At 37.3% G+C, this 18,616-nt stretch overlaps 3 protein-coding genes across 12 annotated transcripts in view; 1 reads left to right on the top strand and 2 right to left on the bottom strand.

Annotated features, from left to right (window-relative positions):
- Positions 1 to 478: 478 nt before the first annotated feature.
- On the bottom strand, positions 479 to 8,493 carry scyl3 (SCY1-like, kinase-like 3). Of its 4 annotated transcripts, none has more exons than XM_077220041.1 (14): positions 8,243 to 8,493; positions 7,566 to 7,757; positions 7,234 to 7,419; positions 7,007 to 7,120; positions 5,579 to 5,635; positions 4,284 to 4,386; positions 3,719 to 3,830; positions 3,365 to 3,442; positions 3,149 to 3,288; positions 2,878 to 3,065; positions 2,560 to 2,731; positions 2,074 to 2,244; positions 1,170 to 1,915; positions 479 to 1,082 (listed from the first exon to the last, which is right to left on the bottom strand). In XM_077220041.1, the coding sequence occupies exons 2-14, from the start codon at positions 7,728 to 7,730 to the stop codon at positions 1,026 to 1,028; spliced, it is 2,289 nt and encodes a 762-aa protein (XP_077076156.1). In that variant the 5' UTR covers positions 7,731 to 7,757; positions 8,243 to 8,493; the 3' UTR covers positions 479 to 1,025. The 4 variants fall into 4 exon arrangements, with proteins under 4 accessions (XP_077076156.1, XP_077076155.1, XP_077076157.1 ...); XM_077220040.1 differs by having other exon boundaries at positions 1,170 to 1,927; positions 7,971 to 8,464; XM_077220042.1 differs by having other exon boundaries at positions 7,971 to 8,464.
- A 3,938-nt stretch (positions 8,494 to 12,431) lies between these two features.
- Positions 12,432 to 18,458, top strand: prg4b (proteoglycan 4b). 7 transcript variants are annotated; one of them, XM_077219716.1, is made up of 16 exons: positions 12,480 to 12,753; positions 13,028 to 13,144; positions 13,240 to 13,362; positions 14,171 to 14,257; positions 14,383 to 14,424; positions 14,784 to 14,837; positions 15,012 to 15,146; positions 15,312 to 15,629; positions 15,735 to 15,797; positions 15,891 to 16,166; positions 16,359 to 16,442; positions 16,633 to 16,769; positions 16,907 to 17,060; positions 17,156 to 17,251; positions 17,581 to 17,706; positions 18,109 to 18,458. In XM_077219716.1, the coding sequence occupies exons 1-16, from the start codon at positions 12,690 to 12,692 to the stop codon at positions 18,225 to 18,227; spliced, it is 1,995 nt and encodes a 664-aa protein (XP_077075831.1). In that variant the 5' UTR covers positions 12,480 to 12,689; the 3' UTR covers positions 18,228 to 18,458. The 7 variants fall into 7 exon arrangements, with proteins under 7 accessions (XP_077075828.1, XP_077075826.1, XP_077075831.1 ...); XM_077219715.1 differs by having other exon boundaries at positions 15,312 to 15,656; XM_077219714.1 differs by having other exon boundaries at positions 15,735 to 16,166.
- tprb (translocated promoter region b, nuclear basket protein) overlaps positions 18,364 to 18,616 on the bottom strand; it is a 23,065-nt gene continuing 22,812 nt past the window's right edge. Inside the window, exon 50 of the mRNA XM_077219709.1 lies at positions 18,364 to 18,612. Within this exon, the coding sequence (XP_077075824.1) occupies positions 18,569 to 18,612 (44 nt within the window). The 3' untranslated portion in view covers positions 18,364 to 18,568. The remainder of the gene's footprint in view (positions 18,613 to 18,616) is intronic.

The following is an 18,616-nucleotide window of genomic DNA, read 5'->3' as shown; positions in this document are numbered from 1 at the left end:
GATCTATAATATGCATTTACAAATTAGATGACTTTAAATAGATATGGGAAATAAATGCAAGAAAGACTAATTGCAATTCAGAATTTAAAAATTGCAATGACATCATGGCTGTCAGTTAAATTTTGAATTGTAAATCATTCTAAATGCTAGTTAACTCTGCGCAGACACCAACAATCACCAGATCAAATCAGTTTGTTGATAATCATACATACTGTTGTTGTTGAAAAATCATACCATACTGCCCAGACATTACATAACCTGACAAACACAGATTGAACATGTTCAGTCACTGAAAACAAATGGCAACCAACGAGCTAACACTCTGATCTGAAATCCAACAAACATGTCTGCTGGCTTTGGTTGGTGTCTGTCGGTGTAGTGTCAACTTTAACCTGAAGTCAGTGGCAGATTTTTTTTGTTTTAAATTTCATAGTCCACATAAAACAAATCTGTACATGTAGAAAGGAATCAAAGGTGGTCAAATACCATAAAACCATTTTATTTAATCAGCAGCTGATAATACAAATAAATTATGTCAGGCTCTCACCCAAATCTAGTTAGAGTCTATGTATTTTTTCTCAAGTTGAGGCTGTCTGTCCTCTTAAGGCTCATCGAAAATAAAAATAAATTTAAAAAAAAAAACTGTATGGCACAAATAAAACCAACATTACAAGTAATTTGTATTTTCAAGTTATGTACCCCTTTTCTGTGCAACATAACTGAAGGATTCATAATAGAATTTGGCATATTTAGGTCCGTCATGCTATCTTGAAAAAACTAAACGGCACAGAACCTTTTTCAGTAGCCAAACAATTTCTATGGTGACAGTAGAGTGATTATCATATTGGACTGGTAAGGGGAATCTGAAAATACACACTACTCTCATAAATGATAGTTCTTAATTACTACATTTTTATGTCAAGTTGTGGTCTAAGTTGGTCTTTAATGACAATGTCATGGTGGAATATGTAATGTTTTTGTATGGTAATCTCTGTCATATGGCTTTGTGTAAAGGACCAAGCTGATCACCATGTGTTCTCATCTTCCCAGTTGAGATCATCACCCCAACCTTCTGCCTCCGTCTGTGAAAACAAAACAAAAGTTCAGCGCACGCTTCAATGTTATTCATCGTCATACTGTAGTTTGCTTGGTCGCACAGCTGAACTTACTCCAGTCAAGTCAGCTGCAGCAAACTTGGCAGTGAGGCTTAGTCTATCCATCGATGAGTCTGATGTTGTGTGTCCCGTGATGGGTTCACTAGCCGAGCTCTCCACAGGGAGCAGAAAAGATGAGGAAGACAGCTTTATATCTGGGACCATGTCTGCAAAGAAGTCTAGTTCTGGATCTTTCTCTGGCTTCTTCTTCACCGCAATTGTGAACTCCTCCCCGAGACCTCCAGCTTCAAGTCTTTTGATTGTGCTTTTTGGCTTGGGCTCCGATGCCAAGCTTGTTTTGCTGGGTTTAAGGGTGTCAGTTCCCTGGTCCCAGCTGGTGTCCCATGATGAGGTACGGTTATGATCGGCAACACTTTTAACACTAGGGTTCAGTTTGAGTGCTTTTGATTGCTTCGGAAGAGATGAAGCATTGCTTTTTGTTGATGTCTTTGGTACAAAGACTGGTAAAGCAGTGGAAGGTGATGGTCCTGAGCTCACTTCTGGGTCCTCGAAATCATCCCAGGGTTCCTTGCTCTCATCCTCACTGTCAGCTGACATAGCAGAGTTGCTCTGATCTGGGATGTCTGCCGACCGAATGCTGATCTGGACTGATTGGCTCTTGTCTTTCTCTGCCTCCTCTGTGTCACTCCAGTTGGGCCAGTCTTCGTCAGATCTCACCACTCCGTTACTTTTCATGCTGTCCACAGCCTGTGTGCCAATTTTGTACCCATTCAAAGGGAATGACATCTCGCTGCTCAATGCTGTAGAGACCACTAGTTTTATAAGGGTTGCACATTCAAACACCAAGTAGGGACAAATATATTTAATTCAAGATAAATTTAGCTTTTCTTTTCAAATATCCAAATTATTGCTTGAGAATAAGCAGTTTAGAACTGTACATGTCAGTTGTGTGGCATACCTGCTCTCTCTGCAATGGTGCGCTGGGTAGTGTTTTTTCCAGTTGCTTGGAAGGAGTACATATTTTCTATAACAACCTTTTTGTCCTCTGAGCCCTTAGGGAACACATTCAGAACTTTTGGAGGTTGTGAGATATAGGGATGCAATGGCCCAACAATATGCACAGGCGATGCTGCAGAGGAAAAAGTTGGATGAGTGTATATGGGTTTTTTTTGTAACATTAAAAATGTCTTTATCCGTAATAAATCAATGTGATTAAACTCATTTTTTTTTGTTTTAAAGTGTGGTGCATTCAGCTCCTCTTTTAGGGAAAGAAAAACAGATAATTTTGTAGAAATTGAGGCAGCAGCGTCCTCCAGTGGCCTGAAAATGATGTTAGTACCATCAGAAGGATTTCATACCTGAGCATCTGAATTTGATTTATAAATACATTAGCCATTAAGATGACTTTTACTGATAAATGAGAATCCAGCTACAGGATACTTACTCTCCGGGGTAACCTCTGTGGACTTGGGGAAGTTTGGCGTAGTCCGTTTAAAAACTTTTGTCCTCTCCCCACCAACAACCACTTGGGCTCCCAGCAACGGGACAAGCACAGCCAAGCTCTGTAGCGTCAGAGCGACGAGTGAGTCATTCGTATCCCTCATTCCCAGCAAAACCTGCATGATACAGTGTGAGAAATAACTGAAACAATCAAAGTATAAATATCAACTTAAAAACATTATGAATTTACTCATTTTATATGTCTCTAAACAAGTATACAGTAGTACTAATCTTGAAAAAAGCACAAATATTCTCAAAGTACCTGAGGAAGAATCTGTTTTTTGAGTTCTTCATGAGGAAAGAACTCTGCATAGATGTGAATGTGGGAGAGAAGCACAATCCTGACGTGTTCCTCATTCATCCTATAGAGCTTGAGGAGCTGAGGAACCACGTATCTCCGATACAAAGACAAAGACAGAAGACACTCCCCTCCAGCACTCACACTCGAGTCTGTACATCAGAAAACAGATAACCACTGAGACTAATGAAGACTGCAAGTAAGCATCACCTAAAAGTTTACCGACTGGTTTTACCTTGCTTAGGCCGTAGGAGGTGAGGAAGAAAGCTTTTCACAGCCATGGGCTCAGCAAACACTAAAGAATTGAGCAGTTTAGGAGCCAGACGTGTAGCAATTAACATCTCTGGGAGGTTCTGAACTCGGTCCAAGAGAAACCTTCAGAAACACACAGTTATTTAAGCACATCATGTCATCCTTCTACTAAAATCATGTATTTGAGAGGAAAGCTTACTTGAAGAATTCATTCTTTTCCTCCTCATTTTTCAGGGTCAAACTCTTCAGAAAATTCATGATATCTAAGAAGTCATTTCTATAAGAGATAGGTTATGTATTTAAATCATTTTCAGCACCTTAATAATCACATTTACATTTAGGGAAATTAACTTTTTATAGGCAAACTAAGTTATATTATCTGAATTTGTCTGGTCAAAAATACTGCAAAAATAGTGAAATTACTACCATTTAAAGTGTAATTTTTTCATGTAATGGCAAAGCTGAATTTTCAGCTAAAACTGAAGTTAATTTCAAAAGACACTTTACCACAGATAGACTATTAATTTAAATAGAGTAGTTTTCAAAAACGAACCTGAAGAAAGTGTGAGTCAGCAAAATGCTGAGTGATGGGCGAGACATGGGGTCAGGGGTCAATAGGCTGGCCTGCAGCATGTTCTTTAGACTCTCCAACAAATCATCTGAGACTGAGACAGAAAGTTTGGGTGGAGGACCACATGGAGGTTAGACATGGAAAAATAAATAAAAACACGCAAGCAAGAGGGAATGGAAAAACTATTTAGTGAGTGAGACTCACTAAAAGAAGAAGAAAAAAGATAGTACAGACAGGCATGCATGTGTTTTCAGTGAGCCTCTGCTCCAAAAATCAGCATAGAAGCCAAAATGTTGCATCACTATTACATTGCTCAAGTGGATCATTTTGTTCTTTGAACATGAAAACATTATAACCCGCTCTGAATGGAAAACCTGTCTTTAAAGAGCCTCTGACGTGTAGAATCGTTTTGATCGCAGTTGTCAGTCCATTAACAAATATGTCACAATGTCTGAGCAGTAAGGGCTTAGCAACTGCCACAACAGGATGAATCCTAGACACACGAGCCTGCTTTACATGCGTCTGTTGAATTAAGAGCGTTACTAACCGTGTCCCGTCAGGAGTGGAAGAAAAGCCTCCACCATCACCCCAAATGAAAATGCGTCTCGGGAGTGGGCATGCTTGTCGGGAAGAATTTTGAATCCTTCAAGCTAAAAAAAAACAAAAACAACACATTATTATATTACTTAGTCAGAATGATCAGGGCTGTGCTGTCATCGTCAGCCTGTAATTTGTCCCAGGCCTTGTGAATTTGGGGTTGTTTTTGAAAGAAGTCTTCTCTGCTTAACAAGGACAGATATATTTGATTAAAAATATAGTAAAACATTAATATTATTACAATTTAAAATAACTTTTTTCTATTTTAATACATTTTAAAAATGTAACTAATTCCTGTGATGGCAAAGCTAAATCATCAGCCATTACTCCGGTCTTCACTAGCTACGTTTACATGGACACATTTTGGTTCAATCGGAATGAAATCAATCCGATTGATGAATCCGAACACTGTGTTTACATGAACGATAAATAAAGTGATCAGGTTGATGTGCGCGTTTATATGTCACAAGCTTCAAATCGGAATTGATTTTTTGACATGCGCACACTGCACTAATATACTGCCGCTGTTCGCGCATAACTATTGGTTCTTTATTTGTTTTAAACACCAGACTTAATATTTATCCGTCCCTGGACATGATTTGGAGACAATGAGCATATGAACCGTTTTGCCGTGCAGCTTATATTTATCCCGTCGTCTGTGGATGAGAGTCTGAAACAAGGACCGGTGGGACGTTGTCCTGCTCCACTTCACAGACACTGAGTGAAATGAGAATTTTAGAATAACGGGACACTCATTTAGATGACACTTTAATCAACAGGAAGAACAGCTCGTTCTGTGCATCATAACTCTGTTTCAACATCATTGGACATGCGCACTCCTTTCAGTTGCGGTTTTAAATCCGATCAATTGTTCTCTCGATCGGATTACAAAAGGAATAAATCACCCCTTTCAATTCGATCGAAATTCCAATCGGATCGAGCTCAATCAGATCGATTAAGGTGTTTACATGAAGGTTTTTTAGTCCGATTGTGCCGTCAATCCGATTATAAGGGTCCATGTAAAAATATAGCGTCACATGATCCTTCAGAATTCATTCTAATTGACTGATTTGGATTTTCTTATTATTATCAATGTTGAATACAGTTGTGCTACATTGTACTTGTACTAGTACATTTTTGCAAGTTCAAAAGAACAGCATTTATTTGAAATAAAAAATATTTTGTAATATTATATAACATATTACTGACCCCAAACTTTTGAACCGTGGTATATATGGTACCTACCGTTTCCTCGGGAGGAATGGCACCATTTTCCCTTACATTCTGGATACTTCTGAGAAACTGGAGAGGAAGTCACACATACAAAGGGTTAGAGTAATCAACTTTATAATATAATATCTATCATATAAATCTATATATTATAATAACTTAATATATATATTTTGGTATTAAAAATATTTAACTATTTTTAAAAAAGCCCTGACATTAAAAATCTTTTGAAACAAGAGAGACATTGAGACCCTGGGGGTGCACTTTGTAACTGTTTAAAATTAACAAAATTTAAGTCAATACACCATCAATCCTTATTCTAAAACATGTTTTTGTCTTACCCTGATTCACTATGGTAAGCCTGTTATACAAGTTTTTTTGCCGGAATTTCAAAATTGCTATTTGTGTCACTCTCCCGTGAGTAATAGAGAAAAGTTGCTCTAGCTTCTGTGATGGATTTCGTGAAAAAAACGTTCTGTTCTTTTTTGATTGTGTCCATGGAAAAGTGCTGATGACAAATATCAAAAATATACTGTCTGCATTGTGTCGTGCCATATTGCGTAATCAACTGAACTCTTAACACTTTCCTATATTTTTTGATGATTCGAGATCATTTTGCTTATGCCAGTAACCGAAGGAAAAAAAGGTAGGGGCTTGCTTTACCAATTGAACCAATCATATTTATAGAAGGTGACATGTTAGTCATGATGATCTTATTTTGTTGCGTCTGTCTTTCTCCTATAAAACTTGATGTATTCTCCTTTTGCAGGTGGGATTCTCTGAGAAATGCTCGAGATCCTCCGGCCGTGATAAAAGCATATTCGAAAGCATTGTCTGCAGTCTGTCGGTTATTATTGCTGCGTAGCAAGTTAGTTAGGGGAACAAGTTAGGGATTGCGAAGTCGGTCGACGTTGACACGCTAGAGTATAAATAATATTGAATGGGGACGTCGACTGTAGACGAGTCCACGAGAAACTAACATCGACTGCAGACGTTCGGGGACGTCGATTGTAGACGAGACCCAGGTAGACTGCGTAGGGTCAGAAAAATCTACCACACTACTTTGACCCATGTGGAAGTGGCATAGCTTAGATGTCACAACGAGCAAGAAGGGTTGACATGGAGCACACTAAATCTCGAACCTCTGGGGAATTTTTTTCACAATGTTCAAACAGAGATCACTAACACAACTAAGCAAAATAACATGTATTTTACTAGAGGTTCTGACAAAATGTTAATTGCAGTCTATTTAAAATGTTTAATTTTTAATGATTTATTTTTTAAAAATCAGTTTGAATGAATGATTCAATGACTCGCTCATAAATACTTCACTCGTTTCATTACTGGATTATTATGGTTGTTATTTTTTACCGCGAGAGGGCCAAAAGTTACATAGTGTATCTTTAAATTATGTGTAAAGCATAAATTAGTAACGGATGTCACCTCTGGTGTTGCCTCTGAAAACTTGCAGACGGTTTCCATCCCCCCAAGCTTCCAATGTCCATCTTCACTGACAAACACTGAGGATATGCACACATTGTTGTGACTTGATTTGCCCTAAGAGACAAAAAGGAAAGATTTAGCTAGAACAATGAGTGTATATGATGTCATTGCTCAACTAAACGTGTGAATAAAAAAAAACATTAATTAAAATGTAATTGGACTATTACCCTGTCATGTAGAAAAACTAGCGCTTGCAGCAGGTCGTAGAGGCCTGCGCAGATCTCCTCCGGAGTAAGATTGTCAAGCAGCCGTTTTAATGGTTCAACTGGCTCTGTCACTAAATGTATACCGTGACCCTGCACTGAGCATGACAGGAAGCGAAGAAGACATGGATGCCTTAATGTCTTCAAGTGCTGCAAAGGAAGATGCATGATCTCAGGTTAATTCATTTCAATGTACATGACATGTCCGCAACTGAAATAGCTGAGTGATTTAGAGGTAGACTGTATTTTATTTATATATAGTAAGTGAGGTTTCTTATAAGGCTGTTCACTTATACCTTGGCAGCTTTATTGACTTTATCTTCATTGTCTTGCTTATGCACAAAGACGGAGGCAGGCTTGCCATCCTGGAGGAGGGCGGAGTACATGGTAAGACCAGACGGCAACGTCATCAGCGGCTCTTCCAGCACACAGCTTGGCAGGGCACTGGTCTCAGCACCCATCCTTATACTGAGAGGGTACCTATCTCACTGTTAGGGAAAAACCCTAATGAATACCTGTACTACAAAAGACAAAACGTCTCCTTCGTATGTATGCTGATGACAATGACAATGTCCTAATTGAAACACCATTGAAACATCTATCTAAGCTACAGTAGTCAAGAGTACAGAGTACATACAGAGTATGCAACATGTCAAAAAAGTGGCAGAATGTTCGTTACAATCCTTATTCAAAGCTCTTACCTGTCTTTCAATGACAGTCTGGAAATAACATTCAGACTAAGAGATCACTGTAATAATTGGCATTTGGCAAGTTTTACAAACAACATGTCATGTCAGGAATTCATTCCAGAGCATTTTTACTGTATTAACACTGACAGATTCACACTAGACAATCAATCGTCACATATTTGATTCGGTTCGCATTTTAATTGTCACTCGGTATTCAGGAGAAGTGTTTATTTGGTGTGACGATCTATACCATATACATGACAGCTGTACCGGGAGTAGACTACCTGTATGGCGGTGTCACCTCACAGGAAGCGAATTGCCTAGGAAAACCAGTTTTCCTTTCCAGTATGCACCATTATTGCAAAATCTCTCAGCGTTTGCTTTCCATTAACCTCGACCAAATCTTTGGGCAGCGGACAAACACTTTAAATTCATTTTCTCCGCAACAAAACGGCTGATTTGACAGACCGCATCGATTTTAGCACGATGCACAACTTCCTGTTCGCAAACGGTAAACACCGGCTCTTCCTGTTATAGATTTGGACGAAACCATCTTGCTGTATAGGGGTGACTGTCTCTCAGCAACGAAAGGGGAATACATCTTTTTAAGATTGCTTTTTTAGCTTAGCATTTTCCGGAATATGATTAATATATAATGTTGTTTTTGCTTTACACGCTTGCACATGAAGGTGTTTTAAAGTGCACTGTATATATTTAGTCGCTTCGTAACCACCGAAATATAGTCAATGGTTTACCCGTCGGTGGTGTGAGATAACGCAGGTTGACCAAACTGGATATTAATTACTTAAAGCTACAGTCCGTAACTTTTTTGGGTTAAAAATTATCCAAAATAAAATTGAGCAAGTACATTACCTGTCAGTGTTCAAAAATATTTGCTTGCCTTAGCTCGATTCAAAACGGTAAGCGTGTATAATGTTTTTAATTTACTTACTGTTGGATTTCCGCGGGAAATTCGAGCATGTCTTTGCGTCATTACGTCACATCTATACACACCATGATACACACATAACGAAGGTGTCTCGGCCAGTGTTGCCAACTTAGCAATTTTGTTGCTAGATTTAGCAACTTTTTTGACTACCCTAGCAACTGTTTTTCCAAAAAGCACCTAGCAACAAATTTAGCAAATTTTTACATTTATTTGGCAACTTTAGCAACTTTTGGAAAGTGACTCTAATCCAAATCACATTTGTACAAGCTAGCTAAATAGACTGAGCGGTTCATTCATAATTCCTTAAGATCACTGTGGAAATCGCTGTGAAAACCGAAAGACAAAATACAACAATCACAGGGACGGGGCCATAGACATAATAAGACGCCCTATTGGCCACTTGAGCGTATGTCAACGGCGCCGCCATATTGCAGAGGGCCAAAACCTCTCATTACGGGAATTGAGAAAAATGCCTGCTTCGTGTGCTGCTTGGGGCTGTACAAATCACCACACAATTGAAAACAGGTCTTGGGGATTTTACAAGCAAATCTAAATTAGCATTTCAAATAATATGTATAACATAATGGCATAGTTTTGCGTTGCGATTACGTAATTACGTCATAGCGCAATGACGTCACAACGTCATTTAGCAACTTTTAGCAACAAATCGATCTGCCTTTAGCAACTTCCCCTGAAAATTAGTTGGCAACAGTGGTCTCGGCTAGTAAGCTATATTGCGTGTGAGGATGTTGGAGGTGGAGATTTAAGCCTTTTCTGACAGCACTTGATATAATTAAACGTATTAATTTGATGGCGGATCCAGAAAGGTTCAAACGACAATCACCAGTGACAACTGGAGATTTAGGCTAACGTACCCGTTGTATGCAAAAGACTTGGACTTCGGAGTGGCAAACGTACAGAAAAAAAGAGACTGCGAAAACAAGGATACATATCGACAGGGCATTAAAAGTAGTCACGCAATGCTGATGTTGTTAACGTTAACAATTTGAGAACAAAGTATATTTTTTACGGTTTGACCTGATATGATAATGATGTATTTTATTTGAATTCAACCTCTAATAAACGCATAAAATGAGCACATATGTGCGGTATAGCTCGCAGCCAATTCACAAATCGAGAATCCATAATATTTGTCTTTATATTTAAAACAGTTTCAGACCTTAAAATTTAATTGGTGTTATCTTTTGAACTCTTGGCATGAAAACAAACTTAGGTTTCTACCAATCTTTCATGATTTTTCATGTGTATTGCTATTTCAGAAACATGCCTAATGAATATGAAATATTCTTGTTGCAAATTGATAAATTACTGCTCTTCTGTAAATTATTTTAGAAAACAGCCACCAAATATATTTTCTTTGACAGTCTATGGTTTTAGCTCACAGCCACATCACAAATCGACAATCCATAATATTTTCCTTTATATTTAAAACATTTTCAGACCATAAAATTTAATTGGTGTTTTCTTTTGAACTCTTGGCATGAAAACAAACTGAAGTTTCTACCAATCTTTCATGATTTTTCATGTTTATTGCTATTTCAGAATAAAGGCCTAAACATGCCTAATGAATATTAAATATTCTTGTTGCAAATTGGTAAATTACTGCACCTCTAATTTATTTCAGAAAACAGCCACCAAATATGAAAACTAGAGATTGTAAGCTTTCAAATGATATATAGTTTGTCAATATTACTTTAGGTTTTTACTAAGATATTATTGTTTTAAAAATATAATGGCGGTGACAGTTATTAAAGTCTACATAATATTTGTATCCCTTAAAACTCATCTTTGATCACCAAAATGACATATTTAAACTTTTTTTCCCTTGAAAAATAGCTTTAAAATAGCTTGAATGTAACTCCACACCCATGCCTCATTTAATATAGAAGTCCTCTGAATATGCAAATTGGCTAATATGCTATGTAATTTCCACTGAAACAGGAAACTAGGTAGGACATATTGATTGGCTCCTCCCCTTTTTAAATAGCCAATAGCGTTTAGTTTAACTCACAGACTGCAATTCATACTTGACAGCACCACTGAAGCGAATCCGAGCACTGATGATATACTTTTGGATTCAATAGTAGAGGTGTGAATAAATTCTAGCCATTTCATTCTTAACCAACGTACAGTTGGGAAATGGAATAAAACCACTGATCTATATAGAATGACAATATAGATCAGTGAATAAAACTCGAGCGTTTGAGTAACTGAACACACATCTCCATCCCATATTGCTCTGTAACCGTGTCAAAGCAAGTCGCTATGGCCAGGTGGTATTTATAGCATATGGGGCAGGACGCTTTAGATTCTAGAGAGCATTTGATTGGACAGAAGATGTGATGAGAAGCTGAAGTCCACGATGATGTCATAAAAATATGTGATCCATTTTAGCGGAAGTGAGAGACTGTATAAGTTTTTAATGCTTATATCTCCTAAATGCGAATTTTTTCATTGTTTTGGAACACACCAGCTTATTCATAACCTTAAGGCTAACATATTCATACTAAAAGCTAAAAAACATACATTTTTATTTCAGGGAGCCTTTAAGGAGAAAATACTCAGCAATGGTATGAATTGGCACATGGTTTGTCTTAAATTATATTAAAAACACAAACAACATTAAAAACAAACAACATTAAAAGCTTGATTTTCACCAGGGAGACTTTTATATATATATTTATTTACACAATGTAAACAAACGACCAGACATTTTTTATACAAAAGAAAAATATACAAAGGAAACATATAAAAGTAAAGATATTATACATTTATTAATAACTGCAAAAAACAAAAACATTTGGTTCCAAACAGTGTTGGGTGTATGCCTAATGCAATACTAAGTAATTCATTACTGTAATTACTTTTCCCTTGAAAAAGCAAAGTAATGGATTACTTTTAATTATTAAGTAATTAAATTACATTTACTTATGATGTAATTGCATTAAATACTGTATAGACTATAGAACAATTATATAGGCTATAATAGTGGATTTAACATCAAAATTTAACAGCTAATTTTATGTATGTTCTTAATGTAACCTTTTCCCTTTAAATGCTTTGGTCAGTTTAAGAGCAGTTTATGCCATTTTATATGATTTATTTAAAATAATTAAAAGAGCAGTTTCATGTTTATCCTTATATTGTTCAACTGGTCAAGGTTAATATGGGATTTGGAAAAGCAATAGTAATAATAATGCAATAGTAGAGAGGGTAATTAACTACACTGTTGAAGCTATTAATTACTTTTTTATAGTAACTTACTCAACACTGGTCCCAAACTAACAAAAAGAAACATTTCTTTGATTTTAAAATGTTGTTGTTATTTATTATTAATGTTATTAGGTGCTTCTAGGGGAGCCAAAGAAAGAAATTGTGCGCGCGAGACGACAAGATTGAGCCTAGAAAATCATACTGACAGAAATGTCCTTAAAATATTGATAACGAATGTTTTGGCTAAAGTTTTTTCTCATCAACTGGAACTTTTGAAATTTGAATAGCCTGTGATGTCACCCAGGCAGAGAGAACTTTGTAAATGTTTTCGGACAGGCGCACACCGTTGAGGGGGGATGTTAAAATCTGTTTGTCTTTGTGAATCACCGCACCCTTGAAAACTAGACGATTACTAATTCAGCACTGACTGTATAATTGGACAGACAGGGGAACACCAACGCATTCTGCCTCTGTATAAAAGTGAAGATCACTGCAGGTGAAAAACCAGAGGGTCTAGATGACTGTGATGACTCCAGCGAACAACTGAGATGGCCACATATCTGTCCTTACTGCTGCTCTTTGCATGTGCCTCCACGACTTCTTCAAATCCAAGTAAGTCAACAGAATGTTTATATCTTTCTATCTATCTATCTATCTATCTATCTATCTATCTATCTATCTATCTATAGATGCCATATTTTATTCTGTAAATATAACAGTGAGCTGTTTTTCTCTCAGGGTAGTGATGCAGTCATTTCTGTTGACACTGTAAATAATTAACTCATCTCTCGTTGTGTTTGTCTCTGTCTAAATGTACAGATATGTTGCTCAACATATTGAGTTCTAAGTCAAAATCTGCATTTTCTTTAAACCAAACTCTGTCCAGGTAGCTGTAGGGGTCGTTGTGGAGAAGGGTACTACAAAGGAAGCTACTGCCAGTGTGACTATGAGTGTCTGGGCCTGAATGAGTGCTGTACAGACTTTCAAAACTTGTGTACTACAAGTAAGGTTCATATTAACTTCATTAGTTTTGGTACAGCATTGGGTGTGAATGTCATAAACACAGTGAGATTGCTTTGTTATTATTTCTGATCGCAGAGGACTCATGCAAAGGACGCTGCGGGGAGCCTTTTAATAGAGGCAATCCATGTCACTGTGATATCGACTGTGTTCCATACAGTCAGTGCTGCCCTGATTATGAGGGCATGTGCTTGATGGAAGGTAAAAAAATAAACCAAATTAATTGATAATGCTCCCAACATGTAAATACATTTTCAACAATCAATAGGCCACTAATTGTATATTTTGATGGGACTAACATACACTGATTGGAAAAAATATACCTAATATTACAATAGATTATGGTTGGAAAGTTTTTTTAAATTTTTTTTTTAAAGAAGTCTCTTATGCTCACAAAGACTGCATTTATTTGATCAAAAATATAGTAAAACAGTAAATATTGTGAAATATTTACATAATTTAAAATAACTTTTTTTGTATTTGAATAATATATAAAATGTAACTTATTATTAATCTTTTGACTATTACATCATTACTCAGTCTTCAATGACACATGATCCTTCAGAAATCATTCTAATATGCTGATTTGGTGCTCAAGAAAATTTCTTCTCATTTTTAATGTTGAAAACAGTTTTTCTTATGATTTTTGTGGAAACTGTGATACATTTTTTTCATGAATAGAAAGTTCCCAAGAATTTATTTGCAACAGTAATCTTTTGTAACGATGTAAGTCTTTACTGTCACTTTTGATCATTTTAATGCATCCTTTGCAATATCCTTAAAAAAAAGAAAAAAAAAAAGAATATATATATATATATATATATATATATATATATATATATATATATATATATATATATATATATATATATACTGACCCCAAACATTTGAACAGTATTTATTCATTTAAAATAATTAACAACAGAAATTTGGAATTGCAGATGTATCCATCAGTTTGCATGTCTAATTTTGCCCTAATTTTAAGCTTATATCTCTGTGACTCTCACAGATACTGCCTTAAAGTCAAGAAACACTGACACCGCAGCTCAAAGGACTGCTAAATTATGCCTAAACATAAAGAATAAAAAATCTACAGGTATAATTACTGCAGCTTTGTCACAAATAAACAAATCAAGTGTACTGATACTTTACTTCACGTAGCTGTTGATTTTCTGTAGTAACAGTTCTCTTAAAGTATAGTTGTGACATCTTTTTTGTTAGAATCCTCCAATGAGGAGATGACCAATGAGGCAGGGATTGGAGGTGAGTTTTTCTCTTTGTCTCGCTTTCTCTCTCTTCTTTATCCCTGTGTCGAGCACGTATTGAACTACATTACTTAGATTTTTCCTGATAAAAAAGATAATGCTTAAAATATTCACTTGTGAATAATTAGAGGTCAATTCATCTGAATAATAATAAGTTATAAAAATATATATAACTGCATTATTGGATGCTTGATCAGTTATGACAATTGAAAAAGCAGATGACTTGATACCTTGTTTATACTTAAGATAATTGCTTGTTTGGCAAGACACCTCAGTTTCAGTCGATACTGTGCTTGCAACCTGAGGCAAAACCATTGTACTCTGATAAAATGACATTGTCTTCTTGTGCTGAGGCAGAAGAGTTAATGATCCCTGAGGATGAAAGTGAGTCCACACCTTCTGAGGGCCCTGGTGAGCATTAATAATCTGGCATGAACAAGTTTTATGTCAAATACCCAAGAAACCTTAAACAGCAGCACATGCTGACAAAGATATGTTCATAATTACAAAATGTATTATTATTATTTATTTTTTTAGTATTTTCTCAAACTAATGTCCCAACAGAGATAATTTCACCTTATGCAGATTCAGATATAGAGGTGAAAGTGGGGGAAAACAGCACTTCCCACTCAGACTATGAGAGGACCACTCCAGAACCAAACAGCAGCACCTTGGCTTCATCCCTCCCCCCATCCACCCCGTCTATCACCTCGACAGCAGGTGCTTGCCATATCAGCAAAATCCAAATAACATTTTATTTCTTTTGTGGTTGACTATGTTACATAGGGTTTGACAAAACAGCACTGGTGTTGCAGTTTTCCTGTGCATGCTGAATGCCACAGTAATTTGATTCTACCATAACAGTAACAGTTTTGTCCTCTCCAGATGCAGATGCAAGCAGCATGCTCCTTGCTGATGAGAACCCCCTAGAGTCTACCACTCAACAGCCATCTGAGATGACAACTTCCAGCACACCACAGCCACAAGAGAATGCAAGCACAGCACCAACAGAAGGTCCAACAAGCGCAGCACCAACAGAAGGTCCAACAAGCGCAGCACCAACAGAAGGTCCAACAAGCGCAGCACCAACAGAAGGTCCAACAAGCATGCTACCAACAGAAGGCCCAACAAGTGCGGCACCAACAGAAGGTCCAACAAGTGCGGCACCAACAGAAGGTCCTACAAGCACAGCACCAACAGAAGGTCCTACAAGCACAGCACCAACAGAAGGTCCAACAAGCGCAGCACCTACAGAAGGTCCAACAAGTGCGGCACCAACAGAAGATCCAAGCATGCTACCAACAGAAGGTCCAACAAGCGCGGCACCAACAGAAGGTCCAACAAGTGCGGCACCAACAGAAGGTCCAACAAGTGCGGCACCAACAGAAGGTCCAAAAAGCGCAGCACCAACAGAAGGTCCAACAAGCGCAGCACCAACAGAAGATCCAAGCATGCCACCAACAGAAGGTCAAAAAAGTGCGGCACCAACAGAAGGTCCTACAAGCGCAATACCATCAAATGGTCCAGCAAGCGCAGTGCCAAAGGAATATTCTGTCACTGAAATGACTATGATGGCACTGGGTGAAGATCCAAAGAAATCGTCATCTCTCAAGGATTCTAGAGCTACCTCAGTCCCAAAGTCAACATCTACTCCTGCTCCAGTGAAACCAACAAAAAGAACAATTCAGCCGAGTACAGACAAGAATGACAAATCAGATAGTATTAAAGATTATCAAGCTGGTAAGATCTTTCATGCCTCATATTCATTGTGGCAAATTTGGTTCCCATTAAGAGCCTTCATGGTTTCCATCTGAACACTGCTGACACTCAGATGCTATCATGAATATTTAAAATTCCTGATATTATGAAGTTTAAAAAATGTTTTGATTATTATTTTGTTCTGTTTCTTAAATAATTATATTTCCCCCCCAGATGATTATGACACTAACCTCTGCAGTGGGCGTCCAGTCAATGGTCTGACTACACTGAGAAATGGTACCATTGTGGTGTTCAGAGGTCAGTTCCATAGTACGGCACATTTGCTTTATAGCAGCACTTATTTTGGTTCAAAGCATTTACCTCTTCCAGTTTTAAAGGGTAACACAGAGTAGAATTGGGGGGGAAGGTTTTTTAATTCCTTTATAATTAGACAGTGAACCAAATGTTCATGAACATCAATGTGTCACTTTCCCTTTCTTCTCTATAGGACATTATTTTTGGACACTGGACAAATACAGAAATCCTGATCCTCCTCAGTTAATTACAAGGGTGTGGGGAATCCCGTCTCCCATCGACACCGTTTACACCCGCTGCAACTGCCTGGGCAAAACCTACTTCTTCAAGGTTTATACACAGACATTAGGATAAAAACACTTCATTTCACCACAGATTTAGAATCACATACAATTTTAACAGAAGTGGTGTCAAATGAAATTGTGAATGACAACAACTGATGTATCCTGTTTGCACATATTTCACAGGGAAAGGACTACTGGAGGTTTGACAACGGTATGATGGATCATGGCTTTCCCAAACCTGTCAGCCAGGGCTTCGGACAGATTGGTCATATCACAGCTGCTTTATCTATACCCGAGTACAGAAGCAGAAAAGAGTCTGTAATCTTCTTCAAAAGAGGTAACAATTAGAATGTGCATGCTGTAACCACACTATGGCTGCTTGTTTTTATTAGGCGTGGGTGTCGTTGTTGATTTTCAAATCGATTTCTGCAGGTGGAATGGCTCAAAAGTACACATACCAGGTTACTCCAAATTGTGGGAAAAAAAATCCTGTGTACCCAGCGAGGACAAGAGCCAGACGACAAGCCGGTAAAGAATCAACAGTTTGATTACAAAATAGCATTTTAGTCCATACAGCATTACAACAACGTTTAAAAGATTAATCACATTTAAATGACATAATAAATTAGACATAAAGGGAGGGGGAAGGCTTATGTGTATAAGCATTTGTGCAGTTAATGAAAAGTGAAAATACCATGTATACTACTTCTGGCAACAGAAGTTTCCCCAATAAAGCCTCTAAAAGGACATTTTGTTCCAAGCGAGGCCTAACGGACCAGATAAGTAACCTTAAAAAACTTGAGTGAAACAGACCTTTGATCGTTTTTTTAAATTCATTTTAGGAGTTTTTTCCCCAGGTGCAGCTCTGGGGCAAATTATCAGTATCTCGAAGAGCTGGAGAGGATTCCCAACCATGGTGACCTCAGCCGTGTCCGTACCCTCTCGGGTGAAAGAGGGGTACAAGTATTATGTATTCTCTCAAAGTGAGTGTTACAACATTCATTAATACTAGTGAAAAGCTGTTACTGGACACTGTCCCAGAACTGTTTCTAGGCACATCTAATGAGCTCCTTAATCAGGGTGGAGTTTTGTGTATGTCTATAATTGATTTTAGTCGGTAAGCAATACAAGTGCAAGACTCACTAGAAAAGTTGCTTGTCTAACTAAATTTTTCAATGAAAGCCGGGATAATGTAGCTCTTAACCAGTGTAATATTAGTATTTATATGCTATTATGGAATTTTTTATTAATTTTAGTTAATTGGCATGGAAATATTTCTTAATTTTTTTTCATATTTTAGCTTAATTTCAGTTACCAAAAATTAGTTTTAATAGTTTAACAAAAACACAGCATTTATTACATATTTGTGTTCTTGTCTTTCACAGGAAAGCATTACAGCATAAAAATGGAAAGAGAAAAACCAGTGATCTTAAAACCTGCTACAGGTCCAATGGAAAACTCAGCAAGCAGCTTCTTCAAATGCCAAGAAACTCAGAAAAACTGAGTCATTCATCTCTAACTCATACCATATACAGTGAATTTAGATTTCTAGTGATGCCCTTGACTTATGTGCAGTGGGAAAACAGCCTTTTACGGTAATACTGCATCGTCAGTGACAGAATTAAAGGACAAACTAAGAATTTCCTTCAAAACAATTTTATTGTACGGTTGTAAAATCATTAAAATAACAATGATGGATTGCCCAAAGCATTAAACTAACAAACAACAATTATAATACTTTGACTGAATCCTTGAAGTGGAACAAATTTAAGACTGTGTTCTTTTGGAACTATTAGTTCAGAATGTGTCGCTCCACAACTAGAACACGACTTTTGGGAGTTTGCTTCACCTGGCAAAACGGCCCCTCACACCAATGACACCTTGTCCACCTAA

Source organism: Siphateles boraxobius, unplaced genomic scaffold (assembly GCF_051911475.1).
Source record: "Siphateles boraxobius isolate OS27281-9 unplaced genomic scaffold, OSU_SipBor_1 8, whole genome shotgun sequence".
In the NCBI taxonomy this organism is placed as follows: domain Eukaryota; kingdom Metazoa; phylum Chordata; class Actinopteri; order Cypriniformes; family Leuciscidae; genus Siphateles; species Siphateles boraxobius.
Note: the sequence above shows the minus strand (reverse complement) of the source record. Positions and strands in the feature narration are given on the sequence as shown.

What these genes read in the sequence shown, in the direction of transcription:
- scyl3 (XM_077220040.1), bottom strand. Translation starts at nt 7,730, where the DNA reads ATGGGTGCTGAGACCAGTGCCCTGCCAAGCTGTGTGCTGGAAGAGCCG. An exon ending in CACCATTGCAGAGAGAGCAG is followed by an intron (nt 1,928 to 2,073) that starts GTATGCCACACA and finishes TTATAAAACTAG; the next exon opens with TGGTCTCTACAGCATTGAGC. An exon ending in CTGCAGCTGACTTGACTGGA is followed by an intron (nt 1,083 to 1,169) that starts GTAAGTTCAGCT and finishes TTGTTTTCACAG; the next exon opens with ACGGAGGCAGAAGGTTGGGG.
- prg4b (XM_077219711.1), top strand. Translation starts at nt 12,690, where the DNA reads ATGGCCACATATCTGTCCTTACTGCTGCTCTTTGCATGTGCCTCCACG. An exon ending in GTCTATCACCTCGACAGCAG is followed by an intron (nt 15,147 to 15,311) that starts GTGCTTGCCATA and finishes TGTCCTCTCCAG; the next exon opens with ATGCAGATGCAAGCAGCATG. An exon ending in AAGAGCCAGACGACAAGCCG is followed by an intron (nt 17,252 to 17,580) that starts GTAAAGAATCAA and finishes TTTTTTCCCCAG; the next exon opens with GTGCAGCTCTGGGGCAAATT.